Source organism: Penicillium hispanicum, assembly GCF_028827665.1.
Source record: "Penicillium hispanicum strain IBT 35686 chromosome Unknown utg000003l_segment0_segment0, whole genome shotgun sequence".
Classification (NCBI taxonomy): Eukaryota; Fungi; Ascomycota; class Eurotiomycetes; order Eurotiales; family Aspergillaceae; genus Penicillium; species Penicillium hispanicum.
Genome location: NW_026623195.1, coordinates 192,403 through 212,933, shown reverse-complemented (window position 1 = coordinate 212,933; position 20,531 = coordinate 192,403). Strand labels below are relative to the sequence as shown.

Here is a 20,531-nt window from a genome sequence, read left to right as displayed (position 1 = left end):
GCAGGATGGGAAAGAGAGTCTAGAAGTATCAGGTATAGATGAGGGTAAGTAGCAAGCCGAAGAGCCAGTGGCAGGATGGATAGTTATATTCGAGCTGATCCGGGATTTGAGATGAGGAGCAAGGAGGGATGGCTTGGGGGAGCGGGAAGTATTTCAAGGCCAGATGCATTGCGGAGGGGCGCGTCTCATCGCGTTCGCATGCAAGGCGCCATGCACTCGGGGCGATTGGATGCCAGTCCCAGCGTGGCGTTCATGCAGCGCCGGACAATCCAGTTATACATTCTTTCTTTATCACCGGAAAAAGGAATGTCGGGGCAACGCGGTGGGACACGCGTGGAATGGACGTCGGAGGGACGGCGACACCTTGTTAAATATGATTCTAGGTGGAGGGAGAGACGGCGAGCGATCGAAGTGATTCTTTGATTCTCCCTCGATCATGACTTCTCCGTCGAATGGCCACAACTGGTGCGAATGTGCCAACGCCCATCACACTCTAAACCACCGCGCATCCCTGAGACGCGTCGGGGTCTGGGAAATTCCAAGTACCGGGTACCTTTCCCCATGTATGTCCCGCCACCCACGCCGTGGAGCGCAGATTGTACCCGCTACCTGGAGTACTTCGACGCGCGACACGACTCGCGTCAATCCCCCTCCTTACGCCTGGCGCGCAGCACGAGAAACCTCAACTGGCCAGCGCATGTCGGCTCCATTGGCCCCCATCTCACCTGCTGTGAAGACGGGGGATGAAACCATGCAGATGCAACGCAGTGCTCGCATCGTGCAATTTGGCTCATTCGGGACATCGAGGGCGTCTAGATGAGAAGTCCTGAAACCTACACCCTGCGCGATAGCAGAATAAAGGCCTCTGCTCGTGCCAGGCGCTGTCGAGGTTGCCACAAGAAGTAGGTAGGCGGAGATTCAGGGATTTCCCTGCATTTTCATGTTTCGCGTGGGAGTGCCATCCGTCATTGCGCAGCCTGCGGCATTCCTTGTGATGGGAATGAGCAGGCGTGCGGGCCAATGGCCAATGGCCCCTTCAGGCCTGGATGAACTACAAGGGGTAAGCATCGGGTAAGCATCGGGAAGATCGCTCTCGAGAAATTCATTAGGTTCATGGCAGAAGAGTCGATCTGCTCGTGCTCGATCACCGCGATGAGATAATAATGTACATGCGAACTCTACTTGCCCAAGCCTTCATGCCTCACACCTCATCCTCAAAGGGAATGCTGTCCATCGCACCTTGGCGCTCTACGGCACGAGCGGATGCGCGCGCTGCCAGCCGCATCGCCTCGTCCATGACCGTCTGGTACCGATGCGGCTTCTCCGCGTCCGCGACGTCCTGCCCGGCCTTGCCCTCCGCGCGACGTTGCTCGCGCCACCGCGCCACCTTGACAGCGTACGCTCCAACGAACGTGTCGCCCGCCGCGGTGGTGTCCAATACCCGAGACACGGGGGCCGCAGGAAGTTCATTCGTGAAGCGCTGAACTCCGTCGCTGGGTCCAGACGATCCACCATTCGTAGCACTATACCAGACGCCCTTGGCTCCTAATGTAATGAGGAGGTATGTCACACCCAGCTGGTGGAAGTACCGGGCCACTTTCTCCTTGCTGTCCAGCCCCTCGGCGTCGGGGACAACGCGAAGCAGTTGCTCCGTAGGTGGGGTCATCAACTCAGCCTCTGTTTCATTTAGAATCAAGTGGTCGACCGCGGCATAAACGTCCTCGGGCAAGCCACCCGGTGGTGCAGGGGCTGGGTTGAGCATCACGTCGGGACCACTTTCGATGCCGCGCTTGCCAGCAGCGCGATTCTTCGCCTTGTATGCTGCAACCTCTCGCAAGATCCCAATGACCGTCTCAACGGGGATCTCGCCCTGCATGACGATCACATCGGGTACCGGGGCTGCCAGAGCGGTGCCCAGCACCTCAGGTACCGGCTGCATGCCCTGATAGTTCGCGCCGGGGGAGAACAGTATCCGATTCTCACCTCCAGCCGACGAGTCCACGACAATGACCGCCACGCCCGTGTATGCATTCTCAATCACTCGGACTCTCGATGGATCCACCCCGGATTTCTCGAGGGTGGGCTTCAGTAGCGCAGAGAAGTGGCCGTCCAGCGCACCGACGGCTCCAACCATCTCGACCTGAACATCGCTCTTGGTGTTCAGCCCATCTGAAGTTGGCTGGGGCCGCGACATCCGCCCACATGCGACGGCCTGGTTTGCGCCCTTGCCGCCAGCGCTGGTGAAATAGGACGAAGCCGTAATCGTCTCGCCCGGTTCAGGAAAACGTGGGGTGACTGATACCATGTCGGCGTTGAGGGAGCCAACCACGCGGATGAGAGGCGCCATGGGGTATAGATCTTGCTCGCTTCTCACTGAGTCGAGGTCTGGGAGGTAGGAGGTGGGGTGAGGATAGTGATCGATTGACGGCGAATATTCAGAGCCAATGGAGAAACAACTTGGCGAGGATTAGCTAAAGAAGACGAGATGACCATCGTTCCGCCCAAACCTTTTGTCCTGGAGTCAGGGTGTCGTAGCAGGAGATGATAAGCAGATGAAGCGCGGGGTGCAATCGACCGGATGTGGATTGCCGCCGATCCACAGCTTGTGGCAGATAACACCCCACGGCGTATAGTCAACTTGGGCCCACAATGCCTTTCTTGGTACCTTTCCATATCTATTCGCAACAGTAGGAGCGCGCTCATGTCCTGAAGGAATACGCAAACTTTACACAATCTAACCACCACCACCCATGGATGCCAGGCGTCGGAACCGAATTAGGCTGCGGCTCTCACGATATCCCTAACGAAATAGGTATAGAACTCCTGCTAACTAAACTAGATTGGTAGCAAGTTGAACAATTGAAATAGTATGGTTTTGCCAATTGCTTCTCCAACCCCCACACTTGCTCTTTCTCGCTACAATTTCTAGTTTCTCACGAGTGTTGCTTTCAACCAAGAACCAAACAAGAACGACTCGTTTCGAGAAACACCATTACGATGCTATCAACAGTAGCATGCGTCGAATCACGATATCGGACCAGTCAATCTCCGGAGGCTCCAACGCGGTCAAGCGAGAATCCCTTGTCTGAGTATAGACCCCTTGTTCTTGGCAAAGATAGGTGTGAAGGCCAACACTGACGTAAGGTAGTGATATTCAACGAGTCACAGAATGGCTCTTCCCTCTCGATCTTTACAATTCTACAGCAGATCATCACCAGCGGGACAGCTCGCATTCTCCTTCGCCAGAAGGAAAGAGGTTCTTCAGTGATGTCGACGGGTCTTTTGTTGCGCGTGATGAATCTATCGAAGGAGGGAGCCAGAAGCGCAGAAAAGTGAGATCTTCCTCTTTGATACCCGGTGCATATATTTCGACACCTGGATCGAGTGGTTCATCAAGCGATTTGACACCCGGGGAATATCTTTTGGCGCCTACATCGAGCTGTTCAGCAAACACTTCGTCAAGCACCTCGTCAAGCACCTCGTTAAGCATTTCATCGGGTAGCCCATCAAGCGATTCATCAGATAATCTGTCGAGTAGCCCGTCAAGCTGTTCCATGAATCATTCATCAGCTTTATCGGCAATATCATCAGCGACGTATATATCGGCGTCCTCTGCACCATTGGTCTCGCCGTCTCCCGGTACACCCGTCTGGACACCTCAACGTAATTCCTTGTCTCCTTTGGAAGACGATATTCTCTCTGAGACGGAAAAGGCTGGGGTAGCCAAACATGATAAGCTCGAGGGAGTTGTCATACGGGGAAAATCCAAGCAAGAGGCTCTGGATTTTGCCCGACAAATATATCAACTTCCAAAGACTGCGAGCACCATGCATCGTCACATATTCTGGACCGACGGGTCCCTCTATGGTAAATGTGCAGCCGGGGGAATTGCATGGAAAAAGCCACCTGACTTCAAGGATTGGGACATTCAAGCCAGCTGTCTACCCGGAAGGACTAAACACAGCCTACGAGCCGAGTTTTTCGCCATTATAATGGCACTAGAGGTGGCTGCCAATCGAATCAGGAACGCTGCGAAGACTGACCAAGGTGGTCAAATCAACCACAACATACTTATCTTCTCGGACAGCGATGACGTCCTGGATAGAATTGCAAATCAATCCGACGGGGCCTACAAGAGGCAGTTTTGGGACCTGATCCAGGACATCTTCAAGCGTAGCTCTGAGCTCAAAAGTCTAGGGGCACACCTGGAGTTGCACTTGGTTCCAGGACATAAGGGCGTTCCAGGAAATGAGCTCGCTCACAGAGTGGCATATGCCAGCTCGCATAGTCAACCAGGGCGCAAAATTACAGTGAGGGTCCCTCAACAATGCCGCCAGAGCTCACTTTAAGGCTTTGTTCGTCTTCGTATTAGCCAGAGGTTTATATATAGGTAGAGAGATTAGTGCCTGGGACTAGTTGGGACTGTCTTCGTCGAATTCCAGTATTATCGGAATTCTCTCAACCGTTATTTGTAACTCGGTATTTAATCAGATTCATCTGACACAGTGTCTACCCTATGACCAGTTCCCTCGGCCAAGAAAATCAAACAAATACCAAGTTCCCATTGTCATTGCCAATCCGCTCCGCCAAATTTATGTCTGCAGGAACTTCCTCTCCATCGAGGTTTCCCAGCAATGCCCGCAGCACAGGAATTCCCTCGTCTCCTTCGCCATGAAGCTCGATGCTGGTAGCACTGGCTTGGAAGTTCTCACCACCCCAGGAGAATTCACCTAAATGACACCGTCAGGTCCCATCGTCTTCTCGAAAATTAGATGGCTTACCGTTCTCATTTCCAATGATGGTGTTGAGATCTAGTTCGGATTCCTGCTCCTCGTCGTCTTCGTTTCGGAGAATAGCTCGGAGGATATGATCATCGTGAAGGTCGAAGCCAACGGCGGACGTGTGGAAACTCATTGTGAACGAAATTGAGATATGAGGAATAAAAGGCTATGTGGGATAGGAATGCCAGGTATCTCATGGAAAGGCAGGACAGAGGCCACTCTTATATAGCCCTCTCCTGCCTCTTGCCTGCCCTAGCTCTGGACACCCCGGTGCCTCGCTAAACACCTCTCACAGGCTCATTTGCGAGGGACTCCCACCTGTGCCCAACCCCCAGGACATCCTGATGTGGACTGACTAGCTGTGCACCGTGGCGGGGTATTAGGAGAGGCGCCAGCGAAATAAGGGTCTGCCAGGCACTCTACACCATAGAAATGCGTGAATAGGCCATCTTTGTGCAGTCGAGGTACTCTTGGCGAAGCACAATGGGTATCACTCCACGGATCCTTTCCCTGCGCCACGGCTATGGTGCATGATGCAGCCCTATTTCTCAGCCACAGGATCACGACCGACGTCCATGACGTTGCACCGTGTATGCGGGCCAAGAGCATCTTCCAAGCCCATGTCGCAAGGCTGGCCTCCGATTCTTCCGAAGCATGGACCGTTGGGTGGAGAAACACTGGTGCCTAATAGCTGACGGGGATTTCCAAGTGCCAAGTCGAACGGAGACAGAAGTCTCATGCAGCCTCAGCGCGTGGAGATCCTTGGCAGTTGGGGTTGCGAATGAGATTATTCGAGCCAGTGGGCGTGAGATTGTGGCTGAACGTCGGGGAACTGCAGCGGGGGGATACAGTATTACGTTGAGACCCACACGTCAAGTACTTCGTTGGAGAAGACGTGATTGATGATTATGAAGACGAATATGCATTAATGAAGACACTATGGTATGTCGCAAAGCCCGATGTCGCACACCCCAAACTCCGCTCAAGACGCCCATGCCGTGCGAAGAAGCCAATGAAATGCACCAAAAGCCGAGGCAGAAAGAACCGTCACCCATAGCACGTACACGGTATATTGAAGGAACATATCAGAATCGTTAAGGAGTCATTACGGCTTGTCGCGGTAGATCTGGGAGCCACCGGAACGGATCTGGATAACTTCCCTCCGCTGCAAGACCACTAGCGCCCGATTGAGTGCTTGCTCGGTGTATCCTTTGGCGTCGACAAAATCGCGGCGCAGGGTCGCCAGACTCGTGCTCCATCCAATGGGAAGGCGGCGTTTGAGCTCGTCCTCGATCTTGCTTGCCTCCTCCATAAGCTCCTTGCTGCCTTGGCCTTCACCCTGAGTGATGGCATCCATAGTCGATGCCAGGAAGAGCCGGATGGCTTCGTCGACGTGGGCCTCAGTTGCTATGGGAGAGAGAGACAGCTTGGCCAAGGACTCGGTGATACGAACAATGGCCTCTAGTTGACGAACGGTGATAGGGATTGATGATCGGCTGTTGGAGTCGATCTCGGCACGGTGTACTTGCTTTCGGATGGACACGAAGTGAGAGGAGAGCTTCTCAGCGGCCTCGGGAGAGAGACGAGGAGCGCAGCGGCTAAAATCATATGTTAGTATGGATACGGATGAGAAATAGCGGGAAAGCAATGTTGAACATACCTGCGGCAGTAGCTGATGTAGCGCTTCATTTGGTCGACTGGAACCTCAGCCTCGACCTGCTCTTCCATGCCACGGCCACCCATGTGTACTCCCATGACATGGCGGGCAATATTCTCATCGCGGTTGCGTTCGTGATCATCGCGAACGATGAAAATCATATCAAAACGGGACAAAATTGTCGTTTGGAAGTCGATGTTTTCGCCAGGGGTCTTGAGATCGTCATATCGACCAAAGATTGGATTGGCAGCAGCCAGGACTGACGTCCGAGAGTTGAGGATGGTTGTGATACCAGCCTTGGCAATAGAGATGGTTTGCTGTTCCATGGCCTCGTGGATGGCAACTCGATCTTCATCACGCATCTTATCGAACTCGTCGATACACACAACACCACCGTCCGCAAGCACCATTGCACCTCCTTCCAGATAGAATTCACGCGTATTATGGTCTCGTTGGACGGAAGCCGTCAAACCGGCCGCTGAAGAACCCTTTCCAGATGTGTAGATGGCAATAGGGGCAGCCTTCTCAACAAACTTTAGCAGCTGAGACTTCGCAGTACCGGGATCACCAAGCATAAGCACGTTGATATCACCACGAAGCTTCATTCCGTCCGGCAGGATTTTCTTCGAGCCGCCCATTAGTAGACATACAATGGCTTTCTTGATATCGGCGTTGCCGTAGATCGACGGGGCAATGCTTCTGGCCAGCGCATCGTACAAGTCAGGTCGGCGACTGAGCTCCAAGAACTCCTGTTCCTCTTCTTCCGAAAACACAGAGTTTCCCTTGGCTGTCTGATCCAGGTCTGTGTTGATACCCACAGCGCGAACATATGGGTTGCGCAGAGCAACCGCGACTTCCTTCTTGCCCCCTTTGGGACTGTAGATAGAGAATATGCCTGTGATGGTGCAGCGAGAACCAGGAACAACCCGGTTCGCTAGGTACCGGTCCGCCGAAATCAAGACATGGCGGGGTAGCTCCCCCACTGGAACTTGGTCGGGAGCTTCCTGGAGCTTGAGAACTTGCTGGTCCACGAACTGACATTTCTCATGATGCACCATATACGGGTCGAGGGGACATTGTTCACCGGGTTGGTCACCAGGCTCCTTGACGCGGCCACATTGTCTAGGAAGCGAAATGCCTGCAAAGCCACCTTCGGGATAGATATTTTGGCTATGGTCGCAATTCTTGCAGCGGATATGAACAGTAGTTGCCTTGGACGAAATGGTGGAAGCACCAATCACAATTCCCGGGATGCGGACAAGATGGGAGACGTTGGTGGCGTTAAGGTCGCGAATGGAGATATGTGTTGCCGAGGAGTGTAGAAGTAGTTGGTGGGAAGGAAGTGTGACATCCCGCTGGCCAGGATAGACAATGCGACGAGTACAGTCTTGCAAGGCTAATTCAAACTATTATAAGGTTAGATTGGGTCTGCCAAGGACAGGGTTTGCACCCACCAAAGGAATGATATCGGCAGGCTCGTTACTGAGTTTGTGGGCGAGCTCCTCATTGTAGGAAATCAAATGGGCGATGTCAATATCGCAATAATATTGCTTTACCAGCACATTTTGTCGTAATTGGTCGCTATTGTGTTGTCAGAGTCAGTCTAGGGAAAACTTGCCTCCGAGAAATATGAATGTGGGATGCGTACCGGTAGATGAATGCGTTATCCAGTTGGAATTCAAGTACAAAGTCGCGCAAGCGATTCTGGATGGTGGTGCGGGATTCATCAGCACCATTGGTGCTAGGTGCCAGGACGCTCAGAGTATAAGGAGTGCGTCTATCCATTGTGTGGTGGACGGTGGTGATGGGGAGGAACGATGTAGGGTGGGAAGGGAGAACTTTTGGCTTTTGGGTGGAAACACCAACGCGTCGCGTCGAGGCTTGGACGCGTTAAGTGGTTCTGCCTGAGGCTCCAAGCGGAGAAATGTTTGTCCTTGGGGTCTTAATTCAGGCTAGCGAATATCCCGATTGGGCGGATCGGCGTATGGCATCTGGAAACAAAGCCACCTCGACTCTACGCTTGGCATTTCCCCCGTTCTGGAACCGAAGCTCAAGCTGCAGTTGCAAGGAGATTGAGTGCTGCGTGTTGGTCGCTGTTCTGAGCTTTGAGCTCCGCAGTTGGAGGTCTGTCTGTCATGATCAGATAACTCCGAGCTTCCCCATCGATCGACCCCGGGCTGTCGCAACCGCCTTGCGAACGAGGAGGAAATGGCGCCAAACAGCCCGCGCAAGTCAATCGACAGCCTGGCATCCGGCGCATCGGTACCGTCTTTGTCTCATTACTCGACCACCCAGCTGGAATCGCCGCGGATTCCCCCTCAGCGGTACCCCCTGAGGAGGGGATCCACCGCGAGCTCGATCGTGAGCATTGGTGGGATATTGGATACCTCACAACACCATGGGTCTATCGCAGAGTCTGGACAAAATGGTTTGTTTAAAGTTTCTGAATTGAAAACCGAGTAATGCTAATGTGCGTACGCCTTAGCCATTTCGACACTTCTTCAGCCGCCGATTGTCCGCACTGGCTTGACGCCGCATACTGCTGTGTCTACTACCGGATACAAGCCCCCATCGTCCCGCGACATCCCCCCAGTCACCCTCACCAATATCACTCACGTGGACACCAAGGCATTTCAACCATATCTCTCCCAGGTGGGTTCGCTGTACGATGTTTTCCAACAATCCAAAGAAAGCAGTGCAGAAGACAGCCAAAACAACCAGGGGCCCCAACCTCCCCCTAGGCCAGAGGATACGGAATCGTTGATGCCATGGAGCCCCGAACGCAGGCCTTCCCTTATATCGATTAATTCACGACCTACCTCGCCGTATGATTCCCGAGGCCGGCGCTCCTCCAGCTTTCGTGGCCGTGGTCATTTAGTGACGCCTTTGTCCACAATACCGCCTCTTTACTTCGAAGAGGACTTCCGCTTGGAGAATCCTCGGACCTTTGATGTGATCTCAGAGAAATCCGAGGTAGTACGCCCCCCACGACCGCCAATAAAAGACGATCACCACCTCAACGGTACACTAGAGCCTGTTCACACGGGACGGAAAGCACTTGCTACCAATGCCATCCTGCAGGAGAAGCTGTCGTGGTATATGGACACTGTGGAAATCCATCTTATTTCGTCTATCTCGACCGCCTCCAAATCATTCTTCACCGCATTAGGCTCTCTGCGAGAGTTGCATGCGGAAGCAGCCGATTCAGTGAATCGGATACAAGTATTGCGGCGCGATTTGCAAAAGATTGACAAGGAAATGGCTCTTGGTGGCCTCAAGATAGTCAACCTAAGACGACGGAGAGAAAATGTGCGGATACTAGCTGCCGCAGTGGCCCAACTTCGTGACATTGTTGGGTCCGTCTCCCGCTGTGAAGAGCTGGTAGAGCAAGGGGATATTGAAGTCGCCTCTGACGAACTTGAAGAGGTGGAAAAGTTGATGGCTGGTGAGAAGTTATCCGACCGTTCTCCTGAAGACAAAGACCTCCCGCAGCGAGCTATTGACCTTCGGGGACTCAAAGCTCTTGAAGGAGCGTCCGAAGATCTTGACCAGCTGAGACAGCGTATTGGAATGGGCTATGAAACCCGTTTCTTGAACGACCTGCTCGGGGATTTACGGCAGCATGTCCAGACTGTGTCTTCAGGTGTTTCTTTACAGCGCTGGGGGTCCTCTTTCCCGCGCCAAAGAGGTGGCCAAAGACCCTCATCAATTGCGTCACCGGCATATATGGACTTCGATAACGAGCTGCGTTCCAGATTACACATTCAACTTACGGGACTTGCAAGGTCGCGTTACACAACACCCGCCGTTACCTCTTTCAAGACAGCCGTCCTACGAGAGATGAAGGGCCTCATTCGAAAACACCTGCCTAGCTCTAGCGATGACGATAACGAATCCATGGTTTCAGTGTCCACCCATGGTGATCGGCAACGGAGCCAACAGGAGAAATCGTCGATGCTTGCTCGCAACCTGCGCGCCCTTGATCCAGAGGATGCCTATACGATGCTTGTCGCTATTTACACAGGAATCAGCGAATGTCTGCGTCGACTCAGTGTTCAAGTGAAGGTTCTCCTGGATATCGCTAGTGGTCTTGGGGGCCCTCCCGCTTCCAGTGTCAAGTCACCCCCACGAAGCCTTGACCAGACTGTTAGGTCCTCGCAAAGTGAACAATCTGCGTCTGCGATGGCTCAAGATGAGATTCTGCAAGTTTTGGACATGTCGAGTCTTCTCGGCCAAGCGGTAGATATTGCCCAGTCCCAGATCACGAAGGTTCTGAAGGTCCGATCAGAACAGACAACACAGCTTCCGAAAGAGGAATTCTTGAAGTACTTCACTCTGAACCGTCTCTTTGCTGATGAATGCGAAGCAATCTCAGGGCGAGGTGGCACCGCACTGAAGACAATTGTGGGAAACCAGATCCGTGATTTCATCACCAAGTTTGGTGATTCGCAACGATATCGCATTGTCAAGGCTATGGATGCAGATCGATGGGATGCCCGAGATTTCGGAGACCCTGAAGTTACCATCTTGACCCGAATTCTGGATGCAAGTACTAAGGATATCGAGGCCTGGGTGGAAGTGTCTAAGATTTGGGCACAGGATGGTCAGAATAAGCAGAAGTCCGAAACAAGCGCTCCTATCAACGGATCGGGCAAGGATAAAGTCCGCAGTGCGGTCATTGACGAGCAGAAGTACATATTACCTGACTCAGCCATGGCGATCATGCGCAGTATTGAAGAGTTTGAGTTCCTTATGTCGAACATTCCTAGCATGATCCAGGATATTGCTCCACAGTTGTTGGAGATCTTGAAACTTTTCAACTCGCGGTCATCTCAGCTCATTCTTGGCGCTGGCGCTACGCGCAGTGCAGGTCTGAAGAACATCACAACCAAACATCTTGCCCTCTCATCCCAAGCGCTGAGCTTCGTGATTGCACTTGTGCCATATATACGGGAGTTTGTTCGGCGTCATGGCCAGTCGAATCAAGTTATGGCGGAGTTTGACAAAGTCAAGCGGCTTTGTCAGGAGCACCAGAACGGCATCCATGAGAAGTTGGTAGATATTATGAGCTCGCGGTCAACCGTTCATGTCAATGCCATGAAGAAGATTGAGTGGGATGCGGAGGGCGCATCCGCAGCCGTCCATCCCTATATGGAAACCCTAGCCAAGGAGACTGGAACACTGCACCGCGTTCTGAGCAAGCACCTCCCCGAAATGACTGTGGACATGATTATGGGGCCTGTGTTCAACAGCTACCGAGACCAGTGGGTCAGAGCTTTTGACGAAGCAAGTGTCCAGACGGAGGCTGGCAAGAAGAGGTAAATCTTGTTTCGGTGTCACCAGTCCAAGATTTGATCGCAAGACTAATATGGTGTTTAGTATGCAAGCCGATGTCGAACATTTCCGAGCCAAGTTGGGCAAGATTGACGGGGCTGGCCTCCTCGGTGATAAATTGCTCGAGATTGTACAGGCGAAGCCCATAGCTGCAGCTGGAACCGAAGGCGAGGATCTGGAGCCCTCTAGTACCAAGTCTGACCAAGACAAAGCATCCGATCACGGCGAGTCGTGACAGCCCTCCACTCTGCACCGATTCCAGTGCTCATTGCCCCATCACCATACATATAACCCCTTTCGCACGCTGTTTTCCACGGCACCGGTACGGATCTCTTAGAAGCTGTACAGAAATGCTTGTTATCTGCCTATCGCCCATCGCCATCACATAGCCTGCTCATGAGTTGCATTTATAGATCACCTGGCGTTTTTTGTATTGACGAATCGCCGGAAGAATTTCGATATGGTCGATGAACTTTGGAGAATAAAGCGCATTTTGATCTAGAGGCTGCATTCGTCCCCACACCGAGGTGATTTTGTAGTCTGTGACTCCCCAAGTGGCTATCTTTGCCTGTGATACCACGTGCCCCTCTCTCCCCTCCTCTGCATCCATTCATACTGAAACTCTCACTGTTTGAAACACCCTTGCCATAACTTCCACTCCCGCTGCGGCATCAGCTTCCGGTCTCTGTCGTGGATAAACACGTACCACTTGCACCATGTCTGACACCACAGCAGCTCCGGCCGAACAGGTGGAGATCTCTCGTTTGACTCTTGAGTGCGTTTCGTCAGGATCAGTGTCAATTACCGAGGTAAACCACCTGGCTTCCTACAACTGGATCGAGACATCGACCCCAACTATCGCTGTCCCCGGCAGCCCAGCTCGTTGGTCGGCCCCGAAGGGCCCTCGCCGGGTGAAGAAAGACTCCGGTCTCGTTTACATTGCGCAGAATGCCGCTCGCTACCCAGAGAGTCCCCTTGAGCCCTTGTTCCGAGCGCTTTACACCGAAAACCCGTCGTTCGATATTCAGTCGATAGACTTGGTGACGGACCGAAACAACATTCGTAAACTCCTCTCCTTTGTCACTCCCGGCCTGGCCAGAGACAGTCTCGAGCCATTTACCATCCAGGTGGAGGTGGCCAACAACACCGTCATTTTCTGTCGTGACGAGACCGCTACCTATGATATTATTGGGCCGGGCGATTTCCGGGGCTTTGGTCGCGAGTTCGAGAAGGCATACACTGTTCATGAGCTGAAGAACAGTACCGGACACCACCGTGTCATTTCATATTCCTTGGCTGATCTGAAATTGCTCGTGCGCCACGAAACGGATGGATATGTTGCTCACTCGGCAACCTCTTCCAATGTCCCCGACTCGACAAGCGATAATCTCTCGCAGCTTCTGGAATCGCTGTCTCTCACAACAGAGAGCATATCTCCCCACAGCAGGTTGCGAATGCGCAAGGAAGGGCAAGCCATACCGCGCGAGCTGACCCTGGAGATCAAAACACGAGTTTCCCGTAAGCCTCTCCTACTTGAAGAGGTGATCCCGCAACTCTGGTTATCTCAAACACCTAAGCTTGTCCGTGCCTATCATCAGCGAGGCATGTTCGCTATGCCACAAGTTGAAGATGTCACGACAGAGATACAGCTGTGGGAGAAGTCTCACCAACAGGACCTGAAGAAACTCACTGCACTCATCAACAAAATTCTTCAAGTTTCCCGCATATGGGGCGGAAATTCAACCATCAGGTACGACGCTCAGAAAGACAGGCTGGTGATCCAGAGGGCTGGGAAGAAAAGGATGCTCCCGGAGGATCTTTATTTGAACTGGACCAAGGTCGCCCCCCAAGGAGAACCTAGGGAATATGAAGGACTCCAAGGGACCAGAGAAGACATCAGAGAAGATTGAGAAGGAATGGCATGGTTGCAATGGGAAACCAAAGCAGTCACAGGAATCCAGTGTCCAGGTGGATTTGAAGGCGGAAAGGAACACTGACAAGGACGCAGAATAAATAGTTATCTTGGGGTGATCAAATGGACGAGTTGGGTACCCTGTTCTAATCTGCGATGTGATTGATGGCGTGGAATTCCCCAGTCAGGAATAGCCACCCTGTGAATACTATGGCATAAGCCTGCTTTTCATTGTTCTTGCGACATAGTACAGTAGAGAAGCAAAGACGAGTTGGGCGTTGCCGGTAGTTCCGGGTGGCCTGGGGCTAGACCTCCCCACTTCGTCGCGAGCCTCTCCAGATGTTGTGGGCTCACCAAGTTGACAGGTCCAACTCTCCCCCATCATCGCGCTTGCCATGGCTTCCAGCTTTAATGCGACCATATCGGACACTATTCAGACAGCTTCTGAGATAATCCAACTCAGTTACAGCCATGCGTGTGAAGTGCAGGAGCCAACCCAGGCGCAGGACTGCTATCTCCGCGAGGTTGTTTCCTTAATGAAGATACTCCTAAATTTTCAACAATGCGCCGCCAACGACACGTACTCTTCAGAAGCTGAATACAGTGCCATCTCACTGGGTACTACCATTGCTCTGGACTGTCACTCGCAACTGTTAACTATCACCCAGGACCTGCAAAGCCCGGGACCCGGGACTTGCAGGGCTTTTGAAGATGCTCAGCTTGAGCAGTATATTAAGATGATTCGAAAAATTCAAAAAAGCTTTTTGGAGGTCATTGTGTCTATTGATCAGTATGTTCTAATCTACCATGTCGATACCCCTTCTGACCAAAAGCAGGGAAACGACAGCTGCTTCGTTCAAGGGCAGCCCATTTCTGACCCGAAGCGTAGCCGACGATACAGTATTTCATGATAGGAATGACTTGTGTAGGGCGGCATTTCTCGGAAATCTAGAATTTGTTCAGTCAGCTCTCTCGAACGGCTCAAACCATCGACCTTGGAGTAGGTTCGGCTGGACGGCGTTGCACTGGGCTATCGTTGGCGGACACTCGACGGCCGTTCAAGCACTCTTGAGACACAACGCACAGTCTGAAATACCCGAGCCACGACTCCACACGCTACCGATGGATCAGATCAAACCATACGCTGAAGGTGTCCTCCCCATCATCCTCGCGGCACGGATTCAGAATGCCGCTATATTTAATGAGATTGCGCAGCAGCTGGAGGTGCCCAAATCCCAAAATGTTGCCTGTCTGAATAGACTTTGGAACATGGGAAAATTCGATGTTCCTCGCACGTATTTCGCCGTTAATCCCTGGAGAGTCACGTCAAAAGGTGAACGTGTGAACGGAGTCGAGTGGAGAGTTCCAAGGATAGGACCGGAGGCTGTTGGCAACATGAAAGCAGATCCAAGAAGATGGAGGTCTGCTCTACTACGCTATGCAATCCGTGATGAGCAACTGTCCGTCACACGCATATTGGTGAAGACAGGCGCAGAAGTTGATTATCAACGTGCATTGCAAATAGCAGCATTCCGTCGCGATCCACGCTATATAAAATGTTTGTTGCAGAATGGTGCAAATCCAAGCTCTGCTGGCATATTATATCAAACTGCACTCAACGAAGCTGTCTTGAACGGCTTCCTGGATACTACCTCTGCTCTCCTAGAGGGCGGAGCGAATGTCAATTACCAGATTGATGGCCTTCCAGACAGAGCGTGCCGCCTTTTCGAGAACAAGATCACTACGAGTGGTTACAATTTCAGAGTGGACATACGAGGTGCATCTGCGCTTTTTCAAGCATGTGGTTTTCTACTGGGCCGCAGTGATAAATTCCTCAGACAGATGCGTAACGAGACACAAACGCCCGAGGAGAAGACTTTGGAACTTATGCAATTACTGCTCTCAAAAGGGGCAAATCCAAATTTAAAAGATTGCATGGGGATGACAGTTCTGCACTATGTGGTGCTACAGCCCTATCTACCGCTCATCAGTCTCTTGGTCGAGTCTGGATGTCTCGTGGATACAGTGGACCAGCACGGTCGGACACCACTGCATTACTTGGCTCGGTGTGATGAGAACGATCTCGACGAGGAATACCTGAAAGAGATAACCAGTGTCCTGCTTTCAGGGGAGCATCACACGCGTGACTCTTCCGCCCTTCTGAATAGGCCGGTGTGTCACGGAGGGACTGGAGACCAGACCCAGATTGCAAACCCAAGCAATGTCATGAAACTCATTCGCAATCGAAACCAGGTCCAAAGCCAGGTTGAAACTGATCATATGCGAACTCCAATTGCCATCGCTCTGCTGGGAAGTCGATGGAAAATGGTTCGCATCTTCTCGGACCTTGGGGCTGTGTTCCCCATTGATATTGATATGAGTTCTGTTTTCGAGAATGCTCTTGGAGCTCTTGAAGCTGAAATTATTGACTTGCTTCTCCGCTACGGAGTACACCCACCTCCTGCCTCAGTCATAATACTTGCCAAATCGTTCATCGCAAAGCATAAAAACCAAGATTCATCTGATGATGATCTTTGTGCGAAGTTCAAGCGTATATTGGCAAGCATCTCGCTAGCTGGATCGGATGTCAACTTCATTGAGATGAAGGAAGGAGATACGCAGCCGGAGAAGGAGGAAATGAAGACGAGAACAACACCTTTAGCTGTGGCTGCCGAATTTCGGGGATCTCGAAGAATCTCCGAAGATCTGATTCACTATGGAGCCGACGCATATGCCACCAACTCGCATACATTTGATCCAATTCTAACTACTGCGCTATTTGGAGAACCCGAGGATTTGGCCTTTCTCTTGGAACATGCCATCAGAAATCCAAATGCTTCCCATTGGTCCCGATTCTTGGGAGACACGTCTGAAGGAGATCCGTTTTTGCGTACATGCTACTGTTTGAAAATGGCAGACGCGTTGAACAATACAAATGCACAGGGCCGCACCTTGTTGCATCTGGCTGCAGAGCAGGGGCAGTTTCTCCTCTTGACGAGCCTCATCTCAAGCGGGGCGCGAACTGATATTGCCGACAATGAGGGTTTGACTGCGTTGAACTGCGCTGGCTTTGCCCGGCAAACCGAGGCATTGGATGCGCTTTTGAATTCAAGGAAGCGAGACGACCCAAATCTGAATCTTTTAGAGTCCGTGCCTGAGGAAGTATTTCGAGATCGTATCGAACGCGGAGAGAAGAGAAACATGGTTGACGATGCCTTTCTGCATCACCGTTCCAACATGTCGATGGTTTCACTTCTTTTGAAAAGCGGAGTGGATCCAAATTATATTGTCAAGATCAGCCGGGCCTCGAGCGATGTTCCTGCGCTTTATCTCGCGGCTGAGCGAGGAAGCAGCGAGCTCGCCTCCCTTTTGCTCGGTTTCAACGCTGATACCAACATCTCTGACCCTTCCGACTGGTGCCCGCTACATATCGCCTGTTATCGAGGGCATACCGAGATTGTCCGGATGCTCATCGCGAAAGGAGCAGATGTTCATCGCGCCACTAGATCATGGAATGATAAGAGTGATAAGCCGACGGGACTATACCAAGGAAGCCGGTGGAACGGTCAGCCTCTCCATCTCGCTGCGATGGGCGGTCATGCCGAGATCGCCAAAATCCTGCTCGACAAAGACTGTGATGTGCATGCAAGTACCGAGGCTGGCAACATGCTATTCTTCTCCCCGGGCCATGGCCCAACTGCACTCCACCTTGCCCTTGACACGGGTACTCACTATGGCCGTCGAGGAGAACCACTCAACGACGAGCGACTCAAGATTGCACAGGCACTTGTGGATGCAGGAGCAATGGTACAGGGCGTGATCTGCAAGTTTAACCTACCGGAGATTCTCAGGTTTCGAGAATATCCCGGTTTGTGGGATTCCCTGGTCGCGGGCGATAGTGGGATGGGCGAGAATGCAATCTCGAGTGAGGCGTAGGGGCCAAGGGGCGATAGCCCCCTCGCACTCGTGAGATTAGAACCGCCGAGTGAGAGCTGATGACACTGCCAACCACCTGAACAGCATATGGAGACACTGACTAAACGCTTGGAAAAACAGGCGGCATTCGATGCCGAATTACACGTCGGAAGTTGACCTAGCTCCCGGCGACTAGGTTGAAAAGGATCCTGAATAACGCGGGCAGTAGCGTTTAATCACAAGTCTCGCAGTGAGGATAAAGTGTTTTTTTAACTTGGCGAGGCTGGTTTCTCGCCATTGTATGCGATAGTCATCTCCTTTCACGAGTGTATTTCCACAGTAGCTCCAATACAGCTTCCGATGACTTTGCGCATGGAATAAATATTGCGCGTAAAAGGCTTGCCAGGCGGTTTTGAAGGCCATTGTGTTTTCCAGCTCCTGGAAGCGTGCTTGGAGAGGCAACAGGAGTGGGGCTCGTCGATGCAAAGCATTCGCGCTGATCCTGTTCATACCAGTCCGCTGGGTATTCTGGCATTGGAGGAGGAGGCACAGGGATCAAGCTCGTCGAATCTTCTGATAATCTTTCGTTTGGCTTTGACATTTTAGATCGGCTAGAAGCGTATAAGTTTCAGTCAACAAACGGTTGGGGTTAAACCTACAAAGGATACTTTTGGATATTCCTCCAGGCACAAAGAAGGGGCTCTTTCTGTGCCATCTCATGATCTGGAAGGATATTCATTGAGTTCAAAAGAATAGAATTGAAGGTGCCGTCTTTCCCTTCAATAATCCACTGCGCGCAGAATTCGAACAGCCTTGGATAGAAGCCGGCAGAGGCCCAATCAATAAAGCAGAGAGACCCATCCTCCTGCCACAAGATATTTCGAGGTGCTATATCTAAATGGCAAAGCACAAGGTCACAATCCTGGAAAGTTAGCTTCGGGTTGTGTGCGAAGAGCCGGCTATTGAACCACTTCTCCATCTTATCAAGACTGTCGAAGACCAAATCTTCAGTGTCGGGGAAAAGAAGCCCGCGACAAAACCCTCCACATAGAGACCCAGGAATGCTATGTCGTAACGTTCCGAAATAATCAAGCACGCTGGCAACCTTTTTGACCGCAGAAATATCCTCTAATGGATCGAGGACCTTTCCCTGTATAAATTCCATCACGATATAGCCCCAGCCATGCTCATCGGAAAAGAAAGCATAGACACGGGGAATACGGACTATGCGACTATCCACACGTTCATATGCTATCCGTTGATTTTCGGCTTCTTCTTTTGTTACATCTGGGCCCCATTTGACGACGTGATGATCAGAGAGTTTGATGACGCGCTTTCCGTATTGGCTGACAATGCTTTCAGGCAATGGATTTGCACAATAAGCGATCACTGAGGCTGGTTGAAAGTCTTCGGAAAGCGTCATGTTCTGCAACGTGGTTGTGGGAAGATAGAGCTATAAGGGGTACAGCTTTGCAGGGAGTAGATATCAAGAACGAAGAAATGCGAAGGGCGAAAGGGGAGCTGAGTAGAGGAGAGATGATAAGTACCGAGCGGTGTAAGAGCATCCAGCTCGCTAGGGGTAGGGGATCGGAATTATAATACTGCCGAATCTGCGATCTTGGCCTACCGAGCTGGAACCCGAGCTGGAACCCGGGCAGTGTAACAACTACACCACCGGGCATTGGACCTGAGCAAGTCGCCATCAGGGTCAACTGAGAGTGCTCGAGCAGGAATGGTGCAAACCTACCGGGCTATTTTTTTCACGGCCTCACGGCCTATCTTGAACCACTTCCTATGCACCTTGTCAGTATTCCCTAAGGGCCTGTGCCCACCAACATATCGCAAACCCGTCCTGCCCAATTGATAAAAGAGGATGTAAAACCGCCCCACCAAATCATTGGCCGTTGCAGGGTTCGCGATATTTACGCTAATGTCTGCGTTCCGACCCTTTTGATCTGGTACTCGATAGGTCATTTTTCTATCCTTGTTGTAGCTCAGTCTCCTAGTCCTTCGGGCCATATAAGTTCTAACGGGCAAGACTGTCGACTCCAGCCGCTCTTGATCTTTCTCTTCCAAGTTTACTTTACCATCTACCATTCGATAATTATCTTCCACAATGGCGCCTCTATTGCCTCCTCAAACGGTTCAAACAGACACTACGCCAGTCACGCATATCCGAGTGGTGGTACACACCCTTGGGGCAGCTGGCCCTAACACCAGCGACAACCACTGGTCGATCTACCTACTTCATCCTGGCGGCATGTCGTCCACTCGTACCAATATGAGAGCTGAATTTGGCGATCCGAGTGGGATCCTCGAGTGGACGAAACATGGCTATACTCAAACCACATCCGCCATCATGTATTGGGACTTTCCAGTTGCGGCAGAAATCACTGTCTCGTCTATCACACGTCTCATCTATAGTCTTCGCCGTGATAAATATATGATGTCTGGTGGAGGCTCGGGCTGCCGGTGGTGGGTGTAAGTTTGGAAAGTCGTCCTCTAACACAAGTCACTTGCTCATCTGCTACAACAGGTATACCATCGTATATGACCTTGCGCAGAGAAGCTATGTCCACCAGGAAGTTCCCAGTGAGATCTGGCCAAACCTTTTATACCTGTATCACACGCATAAGGAGCGAAAGCAGCTACATATGGTTTAAGGGGAGTTTTATTAGTGAAATTACGATAAGGATGTTCAACGTGCTGGTGATAACAAGACTTCCATGACCTGCATGCTGAATTCAGATGGAGGCGGTAAAATGACCGCATCAAGGTAGTTTCAAACTATACACAGAGGAAACCAGTATGCCAGTGTGGGCTGTTCTCAATTCGCTAACTATAACTATCATCCATGGATGGATCCATGGACGAGATTGAATTACTACCTTGCTGCCGAGTAGTCCTTTCAGACAATCCTTGGCGAGCATGA

At 51.7% G+C, this 20,531-nt stretch overlaps 9 protein-coding genes across 9 annotated transcripts; 5 read left to right on the top strand and 4 right to left on the bottom strand.

The window, feature by feature from the left end:
- Window positions 1-436: 436 nt before the first annotated feature.
- N7459_002485 (uncharacterized protein) lies at window positions 437-820 on the top strand (the record flags this gene model as incomplete). The annotated part of the gene is made up of 1 exon (XM_056941670.1): window positions 437-820. The coding sequence occupies one exon, from the start codon at window positions 437-439 to the stop codon at window positions 818-820; it is 384 nt and encodes a 127-aa protein (XP_056801553.1).
- Window positions 821-1,201: 381 nt separating this feature from the next.
- Window positions 1,202-2,347, bottom strand: N7459_002484 (ribokinase; the record flags this gene model as incomplete). The annotated part of the gene is made up of 1 exon (XM_056941669.1): window positions 1,202-2,347. The coding sequence occupies one exon, from the start codon at window positions 2,345-2,347 to the stop codon at window positions 1,202-1,204; it is 1,146 nt and encodes a 381-aa protein (XP_056801552.1).
- A 2,195-nt stretch (window positions 2,348-4,542) lies between these two features.
- On the bottom strand, window positions 4,543-4,914 carry N7459_002483 (CVNH domain-containing protein; the record flags this gene model as incomplete). Its single annotated transcript, XM_056941668.1, has 2 exons — window positions 4,543-4,730; window positions 4,782-4,914. The coding sequence occupies 2 exons, from the start codon at window positions 4,912-4,914 to the stop codon at window positions 4,543-4,545; spliced, it is 321 nt and encodes a 106-aa protein (XP_056801551.1).
- A 972-nt stretch (window positions 4,915-5,886) lies between these two features.
- N7459_002482 (MCM DNA helicase complex subunit MCM5) lies at window positions 5,887-8,223 on the bottom strand (the record flags this gene model as incomplete). Its single annotated transcript, XM_056941667.1, has 4 exons — window positions 5,887-6,379; window positions 6,442-7,844; window positions 7,893-8,019; window positions 8,087-8,223. The coding sequence occupies 4 exons, from the start codon at window positions 8,221-8,223 to the stop codon at window positions 5,887-5,889; spliced, it is 2,160 nt and encodes a 719-aa protein (XP_056801550.1).
- A 423-nt stretch (window positions 8,224-8,646) lies between these two features.
- On the top strand, window positions 8,647-12,007 carry N7459_002481 (vacuolar protein sorting-associated protein 54; the record flags this gene model as incomplete). Its single annotated transcript, XM_056941666.1, has 3 exons — window positions 8,647-8,866; window positions 8,924-11,756; window positions 11,818-12,007. 3 exons carry the CDS (start codon window positions 8,647-8,649, stop codon window positions 12,005-12,007), a joined length of 3,243 nt encoding a protein of 1,080 aa, XP_056801549.1.
- Window positions 12,008-12,488: 481 nt separating this feature from the next.
- Window positions 12,489-13,682, top strand: N7459_002480 (geranylgeranyl pyrophosphate synthetase; the record flags this gene model as incomplete). The annotated part of the gene is made up of 1 exon (XM_056941665.1): window positions 12,489-13,682. One exon carries the CDS (start codon window positions 12,489-12,491, stop codon window positions 13,680-13,682), a length of 1,194 nt encoding a protein of 397 aa, XP_056801548.1.
- An 809-nt stretch (window positions 13,683-14,491) lies between these two features.
- On the top strand, window positions 14,492-17,620 carry N7459_002479 (ankyrin repeat-containing protein; the record flags this gene model as incomplete). Its single annotated transcript, XM_056941664.1, has 1 exon — window positions 14,492-17,620. One exon carries the CDS (start codon window positions 14,492-14,494, stop codon window positions 17,618-17,620), a length of 3,129 nt encoding a protein of 1,042 aa, XP_056801547.1.
- Window positions 17,621-18,254: 634 nt separating this feature from the next.
- N7459_002478 (aminoglycoside phosphotransferase family protein) lies at window positions 18,255-19,022 on the bottom strand (the record flags this gene model as incomplete). Its single annotated transcript, XM_056941663.1, has 1 exon — window positions 18,255-19,022. One exon carries the CDS (start codon window positions 19,020-19,022, stop codon window positions 18,255-18,257), a length of 768 nt encoding a protein of 255 aa, XP_056801546.1.
- A 693-nt stretch (window positions 19,023-19,715) lies between these two features.
- N7459_002477 (uncharacterized protein) lies at window positions 19,716-20,262 on the top strand (the record flags this gene model as incomplete). The annotated part of the gene is made up of 2 exons (XM_056941662.1): window positions 19,716-20,080; window positions 20,136-20,262. 2 exons carry the CDS (start codon window positions 19,716-19,718, stop codon window positions 20,260-20,262), a joined length of 492 nt encoding a protein of 163 aa, XP_056801545.1.
- Window positions 20,263-20,531: the final 269 nt, after the last annotated feature.